General features: G+C 38.4%; 1 protein-coding gene across 1 annotated transcript; it reads right to left on the reverse strand.

The window, feature by feature from the left end:
- Positions 1 to 2,941: 2,941 nt before the first annotated feature.
- On the reverse strand, positions 2,942 to 8,945 carry TUBA1C (tubulin alpha 1c). Its single transcript, XM_052000395.1, has 4 exons — positions 8,832 to 8,945; positions 5,609 to 5,831; positions 5,317 to 5,465; positions 2,942 to 4,007 (listed from the first exon to the last, which is right to left on the reverse strand). The coding sequence occupies exons 1-4, from the start codon at positions 8,832 to 8,834 to the stop codon at positions 3,033 to 3,035; spliced, it is 1,350 nt and encodes a 449-aa protein (XP_051856355.1). The 5' UTR covers positions 8,835 to 8,945; the 3' UTR covers positions 2,942 to 3,032.
- Positions 8,946 to 13,195: the final 4,250 nt, after the last annotated feature.

Here is a 13,195-nt window from a genome sequence, read left to right on the forward strand (position 1 = left end):
AAACAGAATCCACCCATCATCTCCTGAAAGAAATTATCAATTGAACACACTCAGAAATGTCATAGGAGACATTCAGAACTTCTACACAGAAGATAAACAGAAAACTAGAAATGTGAATGCATTTGAATAATTTGAAGCAGTGATGTATGTTCTCTTTTTCCCTGTTTTGATGTCATCTATGTTACAAGCATGGGTGACTTAAAGGATGATGGTGTCTGCAATAGAAATAGGGAAGTTGGATTAGGGTTTTGGTAAGGGGGAAATGAATTTTGGATGTGTTGAGTTTAATATATCTATAGGATAGATAGCTTGAGATATCCAATAAGCAGTGAGAGGTTTCATCTTGCAAATTAGGGGAAAAGTTCTAAATAAATAGATCTGAAGGTCAACTATATTGAGAAGGGAAAGAGAATTCATATCTCTGACCAAAGGGAGAATTTTTAAACATTTCATGTTTGAATTTCTGAGACCCCATTTGGGATTTTCTTGGCAAAGATACTGGAGTGGTTTGCCATTTCCTTTTCCAGCTTATTTTACAAGTGAGGCAAACAGTTTAAGCGACTTCTCCAGTGTCACATAGCTACTAAGTATCTTGAGGCTTGATTTGAATTTAGATCCTCCTTAATTTGTTACTTTTTTGCCCTAGAAACAAAGGTGATCATTTTAACTTTATAAAATTGAAAACTTTTGTGCAGGCAAAATTAATTCATTTAGAAGAGTATTAGAATTAGTTTTATTCTTTATCAAGGATAATCAAGGGATTCACCTTCCATCCCAAGTCTTTCAACAGATTTCCCCTTTTGCTATCCCCACTTTTCCTTTAAAAATTTTTTTTATAAGTGGCATTTTTTCCTAATTACATGTAAAGATAGTTATCAACATTTTTATAAAAATGAGTTTTTTTTTAAATTTTTATTTAATAATTACTTTATATTGACAGAATCCATGCCAGGGTAATTTTTTTTTTTTACAACATTATCCTTTGCACTCGTTTCTGTTCCAATTTTTTTCCCTTCCGTCCCTCCACCCCCTCCCCTAGATGGCAAGCAGTCCTTTATATATTGGATATGTTGCAGTATATCCTAGATACAATGTATGTTTGCAGAACAGAACAGTTCTCTTGTTGCATAGGGAGAATTGGATTCAGAAGGTATAAATAACCCGGGAAGAAAAACAAAAATGCAGATAGTTCACATTCGTTTCCCAGTGTTCTTTCTTTGGGTGTAGCTGTAAAAATGAGTTTTAAATTTTTCTCCCTTTCCCTCCTTCCCCCAAGACATCAAGCAATCTGATATAGGTTATACAATGTCTATCACTTATATTCCACAGGGTTCTGTCCTCTTCTCTTCCTTCCACCAAAAACTTTAATCAATTCCCACAAATTTCATTAATGTCTTTATGCTGATGATTCCTTAACGATTCTGTCCCAGTCTTTTTGCTGACCTTCAGACTCACTTCTCTAACCACGTTTTAGACATTTTAATTGATATTATATGAAAGTAATGAGATATTACTGAGTTGTAAAAAATTACAAACATGAAAATTGGAGAAAATTTGTATGACCTGAGACAGAAGCAAAACAATTTACATACTGACCACAATATTTTAGGAATAAATTTTGAAATATTTTAGCATTCTGCCCTAATGCAATGACCAATCATGAGTTTGCAAATTTGGTGCTACTATATATATAACATACTTTACTGAATACAGACAAGTTCATTATTTATTGTAAAGTCCTTTTTTTGTTCTTGTTTTGAAACATTTTGATTTCTGGATGAATTCACAACTTTTAAAAACAAAACTTAAAAAAATTTCCATCACTTTTTTCAGTCCCATGTTCCCAATACTATAGTTTTTCTTCTTTTTAAACTTATAAATTTTAGAAGACAAAGTATTTGGTTTTGTCTAGTGGACATCTGTACTGGGAAGTTCTACTATGTGGAAGTTTATAATTCCTTGCCTCCCATCACTAGTAGTATCTACCTCTTAAACTTTCACTAGTTTTCATTCCAATTGGTCCCTATCCATATTAAAATTATTCTTCAAACTATGAATTAGCCTCTTTACAATTCTCTGAATTTTACTTTTTTACTCATTTCTAGTGAGATGACAAAACCCTTTCTCTAATCCAAACATATCTATTTTCATCTCCTTAGCAAAATCTTCCCTGAAATGTAACACTCAGCATGTGTATATATATCCTTGTCATCTTGTCTGTTATTTAACTACTCCCAATTTGAATCTTACCTTGAGACCCTGGTGGTCTCATAGATTGGCATATATACAACTTCTAGTAGATGTGCTATCTTGAGATGTTTCCTTGTCTCTTCTCTAGATCTAAAATCGTTTTTCATACATGATGTGTACTTCACTTAGTTTAGTAGATATAATCCCCATATGGTGAAACTCTGGTAAGTTTAGAAATAGAAACAATCTCAAAAGAAATCCATTGCTCTTTCCACTCAAGGGAATTATCCTCAACTGAAGGTCATCCTCTGCCCATCCTGCCTTATTGCATGATACTTCAAATTATCCTTTTTTGTGCGAGTTGTGTTCCCTGTAAACCTTTTCTATTTCTGGAAAGCATGAACTTAGGCAATCAATCAATATATTTAATAGGATCAGTTAGCTTTTAAGACATTGATAATTTACTTTCATTACTGTTTCCTGCTTATACCAACTGCAGAATGTTTGCTATACTCTATACTTCAATTAAATATTTGAAGTACCTACTCTGTATATGAGAGGGGAAAAGGAGTACACAGCTTAATTTGGAGCATTTGATGTGCTATCTCTAAAAAGCTCAGCACAGATCAAGGCCCTGTAACAGCAGTTGTGAATGTATAATTGCTTCTATGTTACCAGAACTTGCCTATAATAGGCATGATATATATTGCTCAAATCAGTCACAAAATAGAAACAAAATAATTCAGTCACCTGAAATAAAAGTCTCACTTTTATTGACATTTAATGACCACAGAGGACATTTTCACAGAACAGAAAAAAGACAGTAAAGAAAAACATACAAATTAATATTCTTCACCTTCATCATCTCCCTCAGCACTATCTGCTCCAACCTCCTCATAATCTTTCTCCAGGGCAGCCATATCCTCCCGTGCCTCAGAGAATTCTCCTTCCTCCATGCCTTCCCCTACATACCAGTGCACGAAGGCACGCTTGGCATACATCAGATCGAATTTGTGGTCCAGGCGAGCCCAGGCCTCAGCAACAGCTGTGGTGTTGCTCAACATGCACACGGCCCGCTGTACCTTGGCCAGGTCACCTCCAGGAACCACAGTGGGAGGCTGGTAATTGATGCCAACCTTGAAGCCAGTTGGACACCAATCCACAAACTGGATGCTACGCTTTGTCTTGATGGTGGCAATAGCAGCATTGACATCTTTGGGAACCACATCACCACGGTAGAGCAGGCAGCAAGCCATGTATTTACCGTGGCGAGGGTCACATTTCACCATCTGGTTGGCAGGCTCAAAGCAAGCATTGGTGATCTCTGCTACAGTCAGCTGCTCATGGTAAGCTTTCTCAGCAGAGATGACTGGGGCATATGTGGCCAGAGGGAAATGGATACGGGGATAGGGCACCAGGTTGGTCTGAAATTCTGTCAGATCAACATTCAGGGCACCATCAAATCGGAGAGAGGCAGTGATGGAGGACACAATTTGGCTAATAAGGCGATTCAGATTAGTGTAGGTTGGGCGTTCAATGTCAAGGTTTCTGCGGCAGATATCATAGATAGCCTCATTGTCTACCATGAAGGCACAATCAGAGTGCTCCAGGGTAGTGTGAGTGGTCAGAATGGAGTTGTAGGGCTCAACTACAGCTGTGGAAACCTGAGGGGCTGGATAGATGGAGAATTCCAGCTTGGACTTCTTGCCATAATCAACAGACAGACGTTCCATCAGCAGAGAGGTGAAACCAGAACCAGTCCCACCGCCAAAGCTGTGGAAAACCAAGAAGCCTTGAAGACCTGTGCACTGATCAGCCTGTAAAACAGGAAAAACAACACAACTCTAAATGTTCAACCTATTTCATGGAAGCCTGATCCAATCAATTCTAAAATCATTCCAAAAAAATTCTAAAAAATCTAATCTATGGATTAATTATCAAATCATATCCAACTTTGATATTTATTTTGAAACATCTGATTATTTTTGCATACAAGCTTCCAGCCACATTTCAGAGCAATTATGCTTCACAAATTGCCGATTTCTCAAATAGTTCTATATAGACAGTCTAGAGGAGCTTCATTTGATAGAATACTGTCTTATATATCCAAAAGACAAGGAGTCTCTTTACCTATGTTCTAATCTACTATCCTAGTGTAGCCACACAGGGATGCTATATAAAATAAAGACACTGGCTTTCTAGATCACAGCTTTACATATCCCTATATTTGTGTCTTAATTGTTGAGGGCTTGCAGTTTACTTAGCTTGCAGTAAACAGGAGAAACACTAATTTATCTCTGCTGGATTAAAACCATAACTTTTTCTCTCTCTCTACATATATAGGAGGCCAATCTTGACCTGATATGATCATTATATTAAATTGTACTTCATGGTCAATAAGCTAAATGGAGGCTGGAGTATGCAGCAAGGATAAGCTGTTAGAACAGTAGGATAGTGTCCTATAATGTGATTTTCAGACATTGGGAGAGAGGACCCCCAGCCTTATTAGCAATTATGCAGAACAAAACATAAGGCTTCCAGGGGTCCTCAAACTTTTTAACTAGGGGGCCAATTCACTGTCCTTCAGACTGTTGGAGGGCCAGACTATAGTAAAAACAAAAACTTTGTTTTGTGGGCCTTTAAATAAAGAAACTTTATAGCCCTGGGTGAGGGGATAATAGTCCTCAGCTGCTGCATCTGGCCCGCAGGCCGTAGTTTGAGGACCCCTGTATACAACTGTTTATAAAGTCCTCTGAAGTTTCTGTAATGGTCACTTCTTTCTGGAGCTACCCAATATCACTGCTTTAAGTGTTTACAATGGCAACAGACATTTTCCAAATGATTAAATGCTAATGTCTCTACTTTAACATTATTCATGACTCATAAATTTTAATATCAGTGTTGGTATAATCAATTATATCCTAGTGACTATTACACTGTTCAGTTTTTAACCCTACCTCCCCACTATTTTTTTTTTGTTAAAAACATGCTATATTCACTCTAATTAAGATGGTACATTAATAGAATTTTCAATTTATATTCAAGGTTCCCTGAATTAGAACATGACTGTATACAAGTATCACCTTACTATTGCTATGACATCACCCTACTACTAAAATGACTCACAAGCTTCCGAATCCTGTCCAGAACCATGTCAATTATTTCCTTGCCAATAGTATAGTGTCCACGAGCATAATTATTGGCAGCATCTTCCTTGCCAGTGATCAGCTGCTCAGGGTGGAAGAGCTGGCGGTAGGTTCCAGTTCGAACTTCATCTGGAAGATTTAAAAAAAAAAAAAAAAAAAAAAGCAGGTTAGCTGTAACAATATGTTAACTCCTACAAACCAGTGATATATTTTTAAAGTCTTTAGGAATGGTCGCTTTCGCCTGTATATTTACAAATACAAATCAAACTCACCAATAACAGTTGGCTCCAGGTCTACAAACACAGCACGGGGAACATGCTTGCCAGCCCCAGTTTCACTGAAGAAGGTGTTGAAAGAGTCATCCCCACCCCCAATGGTCTTGTCACTTGGCATCTGCCCATCAGGCTGGATACCATGTTCCAGGCAGTATAGTTCCCAACAGGCATTACCAATCTGGACACCGGCTTGGCCAACGTGGATAGAGATGCACTCACGCTGTGGAAAACCAAGAATATTAATTCACCAGTTGAGACAGATAATGCATTTATATCTATGAGTAATAAATTAAGTCACCACACAACTATTCCACAGGCTATATACCTCCTTACCTGAAGTTCAAGCACACAACAAATTGAATTGAGAGAAAATTCTTTGGGGAAGTAAATGAGAATTCATTGACTTAAAAAGCTGGAGACAGACACAAGTTGAACCAAAGTCAGAAACCTGTCTGCCAGTTTAGGACTGCATATCCCCAGGGCTCTATTAAAAATGATTTCCTTCCAATTCTAGGGAAATGTTTAAAGGCCAATTCCTTAAACACTTAAAATTCCTTAACCAAAAAACCCTTCCCCTTTCAGTTCTTATTCATATTGTGTGTGTGTGTTCGATTGTGTAACATCTGTTGAGATCATTCTAGCCTACTTTAATGCTATTCTTTAAACCCCAGAGCTTCTCTCCCCTCCTGTAAAAACCAGCTTAAACCAGCAAGCTACAATCACATGACTCAAAGAAAATGCCAGATAAGCAGAGACTAGCAATATTTTAAAATCTGGTCAGAGGCAGCTTTTTTTTTTTTTTTTTTTTTTAACCTTGTAGAAGACTTCAATCTATAGTCCCTGTAGCATTTACTTTGGCCCTGCAATTCATGGAAAGAATTTTGCTTTCCTGTTTCGAATAGAAATATCTACTTTGCTCTCTCCCAAATATCTCTTTATGGCAGGCAGGCAGGCAGGCTTTGGCCTTCATTGGGCAGTGATGATATATCATTAAGTTCCTCAGAAAAATAAACATTTCTAGCTCACTGAAAAAATTCTTTTGAAAGTATTTAGGAAACATTTCCTTTTACAGATTTACAAATAGTGTTGTAGAATCTTAATATCTAATTAAGGACCTGGCTCTATCTTTTCCAAACTCCATCATACAAAAAAGATTCTCCTTTCATGTTTTTCTAATGTAAGATTCAAAATTCTTAACTGAAAAAAAAAAACCCCAATCCTGAATTCTAAGTTATTACACTAAGTTATTACAAAGTAAGTACCCTAACTTCTGTGTAGGGGACTTAATCTAATCATTTGTAACCTTTATTTTATGATCGTTCCTTCCCAGGTAGCAATCTAAAATTATTCATAAAACAATTATGGTCATCTGACCATGTCAAGGTCCAAATTACCTGTAGCCACTTGCCCAGCGGTAGGCGAGGTGACCATTTGTTTTAATGAGCCCATAATTATTTACTGATTCATCATGGTAACTCAATTAGACTTTGGAAAAATCATATAGCTCATACAATGCTAGAGAAGGAAGAGATCTAAGACAAATGAGAACATTAACTAGGCAAGAAAACTAAGGATCATAGAATGTATACATTCTTAATGCAGACAGTATAAGCAACCCTTTCAGTTTCACTTATGATGTAAATGATTCATCCCATACCATTACTAGTTAATTGTAGGACCTAGGCTAGAATCTAGCCTCGGTTCATAAATAATTATGTTTTTCTGGCAGGCCTTTACTTACTTACTTCTTTTTTAAGTCTATCTGCTATCTGATCTCATAATCACAAACTTTGTGATGATTCCCCACCTCTGAATTAAGTATTACTCAGAATAAATTATAAATCATGATAAAGTCAGTCTCCTTGGGGAAATTTATTCACACTGTCCATTTAGTTGCTAAACTCCTGGGAAAGGAGGCAAAACTAAAGAGACTCACCTTTCTAGACTACATGGGGGAAGGGCGATTGGTTAGTAAAAGTCAGATCACCTGATAAAGCCTAATCTCTACTAGTAAGAATGACAGTCATTTCCCTAATAAAACTAAGGCTAAGCCAGTCTTCAATAGCAGAATCCTATGTTCTTTAATGTACACCATGTTAAAGAAGAGACCATTGTACTCTACTCCTCCTTTCCCTTCCATTCCTACTTACCCCCAGAAAGGCTATTTTGATACTAAGAAAAAGAAATGAGGTCTCTTTGGGGCCTTAATTTTCTCTACGCTGCTCTGAATAGAATTCCTCCAAACAATTCGAGAAGTTGATGTTCGGCCAAAGTTTTAATGTGATTTTCTTCTGAAAAGCAATATTATAGTTCAAACATTTGAAAAAATGGGACGTTATTGCTATAACTAGATACTTAATGGCCTTACAAGAAAACACCCATTAAGAATCTATTTCAAATACTTGTTCCCATTCCACATATTTCTAACAGGTGAGAAAAGTAGGATGTGACATGCTCCCGTATGTGTGGTCACATTCAGCCTCCCTACAAATGCGGAAACATTGTTACCCCAAACTTCGGTACTTCCTTCAGTAAAAGTGACTCAGCACCAAGTTAAAGGGAAGTAGACCGGAGAAGTCAGGGAGGGGCCCCAGGGAGGGGCATTCAGCTTTCAATGACTACTTGTCTCAGAGAGCCAGCAACTTTTATCTTCAATTTGGCTCATTTAGTTACTACAGAAAGGCCAGCTAACTTATTTTGATCGTAGGACGAAAGGAAAAAAGAGAAAGCGCAAAGCATTTAAAGCTTTCTAAAGTGAAAAGTACCATCCCTTTAATGAGTTTAATAAGTCAATTTACTAACCCCAATCTTAAAACCTGTCCTTAAAACTTTGGGGCAAATTTTCTTTGAAAAACCTAATGTGCACTTCCACTTCAAAGTTCGGAAGCACGTAGGTGCTGCTCATTTTAATTTCCTAGAAAACTAAGTTAGGGGAATCCAGAGCTTACAGTTCCTTCTCTCAATACCCAGGAGGCACTCCGAGCAATGTAGGAGCGCTGCCCTACCCAAGAGGCAGACTGCCAGTGTAAGAGATCTTCCACCATGGGAATCTGCCACGTGCGCTCCATATCCCGCCAAGTCCCAATGCCCCTTTGGTCATTCTACTACCTAAGTTCCTAGCCCCCATCCTGATCACATGACGCTAAATGTCCCGGACCCTCAGCTCCCGCGCTCTCCACCACCTGGGGCAGTCAGATGATTGAGGCACCATAAAACTCACCATGATAAAGCTGTGCAGGGGTCCGCTGGGATAAAAAAAATAGAATGGAGGGCAACACAAGTTTCTCACCGACTGACCGTTAGGAAGTCTCCGGGAGAAAAGTTAATGGGAAGTGAGGTTCACGGGAAGGGCCTTATATAGCCCTTCCTGGATCACGTGTTGGGGGGGAAGTCCCTAGGGCTTGACCCCACCCCCTCCTTCCTTTCTCTAAGCTTCTCTTCCACCCACCCCATTCACCCCCGCCCTGCTACCATCCCAAACTCCACCCCGTCCGGTCCCTGCCACCCCACCCTCTTCCCGGGTTCTCATTGGTGAGTTCGAAAGTTCAAACCAAATCTTTTCGGAAGAAGCCAGAGATGGGGGGGAAGAAGGGGGAGAGAGAGGGCGGGGGAAGAGAGGGAGAAGGAGGAAGTTTGGCTAACCCTGAAGTGTTCAGCTCATTGAGTGGGTTTGGGGTGAGGACTGTGATTATCTGGGGAGTTGGAAAGAGAAGAGGAACAGGATCAAGATGTTGAATAACAATAGGGGTGAGGCTAGAAGAAAAAGAGGAAGGTGGGATGGCTTAGTGAAAAAAAGTATTAATAAAAACGTTTTTTTAAAAAAGGAAGCAAGCCAAGCAATAAGAATGTGGTGAATGAAGATGGGTAGAAGGGGAGCCATGCGCTACTAGGAACAGGGAAATAGCTGGGAGAGCAAAGCCTCTTCCTCCTCCATCTATCACCTCTTCCTTCCTCCCTGCTTATGGTCTCCGCTGCCGCGCTGCTCTCCTATTTCCTTAGCTCTGAGTCAGTGAACATTTTCCTAACTCCCTACAAGGCAATCTCCAAGAGCCACTCTGTTTGGTACAGGAAGGTTTTCGATGACTAGTTTTTTCAGAAAACAATACTGCAGATGCTCTGGCTGCTTTGACTTTTCATTCAAGCTGTCTTCCCCAAGTTCGCTCTGTCTGCTGGACAGAAGGGAGGCTGCCTTGTTTACTTAGGTGTAAGAAGTGGACTAATAGGCAAGAGGCTCTTAGTAAGGTCCTGCTATTGTATCTGGGAGCTTGGCTGCTCCAGGAGTTTCTCTGCTCCTCTCTTAAGCCAAGATCAAAACTCTTTAGAGAAATAATTTGGTTCAAAAAGTTTTAGAGCAAAAAGTGATACACAGGGAAGTGCTTTGTGTTTCAACAGAATACAAACAGAATTTTAAAGGAAGAATCAGAGAATGAGGGCCTGGTTGATATCTCAAATGCCTTTCAATCATAATATCCTATAATTTTTGTAATCATCTAGTCCAACCCCTTCATTTTCCAAGCAAAAAAACAGGTTCAAAGAGTGCAAACTATTTTTACTTAAGTGAGTCACAAACCTATAGGATGTGTGTGTGTGTGTGTGTGTGTGTGTGTGTGTGTGTGTGTGTATTGGGGGGTGGATTGTATGGGATTTTTTTGGGCTGTTATTCAGGGAACTTTGTTTACTTTTCTAAAATGCTTATCTTTGCTATATTTCATTTTCTTAAATGATTACCTTTCTTTAGACAGGTAAAACGAAATAGAAATATACATGCAGAAAAAAAACAAAAGTACAATCAAATTGTCTGCTATAAGATCCCTGAGAACAAGAATTGTTTTGGGTTTGGTCTTTATGGCCTCAGAATGCTTGGCCTTTGTCTAGCACATAAGTGTTTAATGCTTGTTGAATTGAACTGAATTAAAATTAAATATAGAAAAGATGAACAGTATTAAAAAAAATTTCTGAAATTCATATTAAAATTGTTCAATCTAAACTGATTTCTAGCTTCATAATAATATTTTTCAATGTTAGAATTAACAACTCTGAGGTTTCACTATTTTTGGAGGATTTGTGGAAGGAAAGGCACAATATTGCACTGTTGATAAACTGTATATATACTCTGATCCAGAAATATTATTATTCTAAGAATTTTAAAACATTAGAGAGACTAAAATGAATGGATGTTGTTTTAATTTGTATTTCTGTTATTAGGGATTTGGAACATTTTTGTATAGTTCCAAAGTGATTTTTATCTCAAGAGTGGGAGTGAATATTTTCTCCCCTTTTTCTTCTCAGTAAACTCCAGTTCCTCCCTTTTACCTCCAAAACAGATCTTTCTTTTTTCTTCTTTTTCCTTCCTTCCTCTTTCCCTCTCTTCCCTCCCTCCCTCCCTCTCTCCTTCCTTCCCTCCCTCCCTCCCTCCCTCTCTCCTTCCTTCCCTCCCTCCCTCCCTGTCTCTTTCCCTCCCTTCCTCCCTCCCTGTCTCCTTCCCTCCCTCCCTCTCTCCCTGTCTCCTTCCCTCCCTCCCTCCCTCCCTGTCTCCTTCCTTCCCTCCCTCCCTCCCTGTCTCCTTCCTTCCTTCCCTCCCTCCCTTCCTCCTTCCCTCCCTCCCTCCTTCCTTCCCTCCCTCCTTCCCTCCCTTACTCCCTCTCTCCTTCCTTCCTTCCCTCCCTCCTCCCTCCCTCCCTCCCTCTCTCCTTCCTTCCTTCCTTCCTTCCCTCCTTCCTTCCTTCCTTCCTCTTTCTCAGAGCAATGACTGAGTTGGTTTTATTTCTTATTGTGGCACCTAATGCTCTGAGAAGTACATGGCTAGACTCTCATTTGTGCTGATGTCTCCAATTTGAAACTTTTCCAGATTAATATTACTTTCTTCCTATTTACTGCAATTAGTGATGGTTTAACTGTTGTGATCCTATACCTAATTTCTACAGACTAGAATGTCTTTTGTACAGTGTTAGAATAGATGGAGAAGCTTATTTATGTTTCTCTTTATTCTCTATCATTGCTCTATAAAGGGATGCCTTCAAGGTGTTTGCTTGGGTTTATGTAAGAGAACTGGGCTCCTCTATTATGTTTCCCATCAAGGTTTTAAGCTGAACAATCCAGTTTAATTATATCTTACTTCCTATATGTTATTGTTCTGCTATTCTCCACACATGACATTTCATTTCTTATCTTCATGTTTTTGCACTAGCTGTTCTCCATGCTTAAAGTGCACTTCCTTTATTTTTATGATTTTCTTAAAGTCTTGTTAAAGTACTACCTTCTATGTGAAGCTTTATTAAATTATAAATTAAATTGACATGTAAACATGACATGTAAAACAAATACCTTACAGAAGTTTTCAATTAATCTCATTTCTGTAAATTTCTCAAGATCTTATTAAAGTAGAAAGTCAGAAACCCACAATCCCACTCTCTCAGAGGAGGAATCAACCTTTGGGTTCACACCTTTAAGAGATCATATAAAAGGAGCTCCTGGAGTCAGTTGAGAAGAGTAGAACCAAGATTCAGAGAGAGCTGGAGGTTGAAGCTGTCAGACAAGCTGCAAGAGCTCTTGGAACCAAGGAGGGAGATAGGCCTCTAAGAAAACTAACCAGGCTATTTTGAAGGAGACAATAAAGGATTTAAACTTTTAACACTTGGCTGCATTTGAGGTGATTATTACTTGGAACTGAAACTAAGGCTGCCTCTAGAAGCTCCCCAAGAAACCTGCACCCAGAGAACAATCATATTATAGAAAAGAAGAGAACACTACAGAAGTTGAAATTTATCTAAACTCTTTAATTATGATTTCTTATTCCTGATAATTCTTTAGACATTTATGAAATAATTAAAAATAAGCAAATGATAGCTTTTTCTTTTCATAAAATCTCAGTTATATTCATTGGAGTATCATAATTCTCCATTATAAACTCTTGCCTGATAGTGTATTTTGTACATGTGAACTACTTGGACAAACCTTAGAGCATTCTGAATACAGTAATGATATAGCCACAGACCTGTCCAGTACCTAACATTCATTAGTAGATAATTATATAAACTGTCTTTGAACATATTTCCATAGGAGTCTAGTAAACTGTACTAAGAAGGTCCACTGTTCATTAGCACTGCTCAGTCATTTGTAAACAGAGAAACATTGTTTGCCAGGTTAAAAATGTAATTGTCCATTCTTCATGAAAACAACACCCATTCTTATCTGAGGCATGGAAAGGAAAGTTAAACACTCCTTTTCATGTGTGCTTGCATGTAAACACTCACAGTTTAGTATGAAAATATATCCAAATTTACAGGAGAGAGACTTCTGGCCAAGATAGCTTCCTGAATGGAGGCAGATCATTACATATACCTATTCCACCAAAATCCTAAAAATTTCCCCACTCCAAAAAATGATCAAGAAATTCAGCAAGAAACAACTCATTTAAAGTATGACTTCTTCCATGTGAGAACTGTATAAAATTCATTCTGACGCCCATGAACCATGAGTCACAGCAAAACTGGCAAACAAGCTGGTAATCTCACAGTGTCATCAGAGAGTGAGAGAAGAGGAAGTAGAAGTGCCAAAAGACAGCTTTTTCAAGAAAATTAATTG

Source organism: Antechinus flavipes, chromosome 5 (assembly GCF_016432865.1).
Source record: "Antechinus flavipes isolate AdamAnt ecotype Samford, QLD, Australia chromosome 5, AdamAnt_v2, whole genome shotgun sequence".
Lineage (NCBI taxonomy): Eukaryota > Metazoa > Chordata > Mammalia > Dasyuromorphia > Dasyuridae > Antechinus > Antechinus flavipes.

What these genes read in the sequence shown, in the direction of transcription:
- TUBA1C (XM_052000395.1), bottom strand. An exon ending in CCTGGAGCCAACTGTTATTG is followed by an intron (nt 5,466 to 5,608) that starts GTGAGTTTGATT and finishes TAAATCTTCCAG; the next exon opens with ATGAAGTTCGAACTGGAACC. An exon ending in TGGACAGGATTCGGAAGCTT is followed by an intron (nt 4,008 to 5,316) that starts GTGAGTCATTTT and finishes CCTGTTTTACAG; the next exon opens with GCTGATCAGTGCACAGGTCT.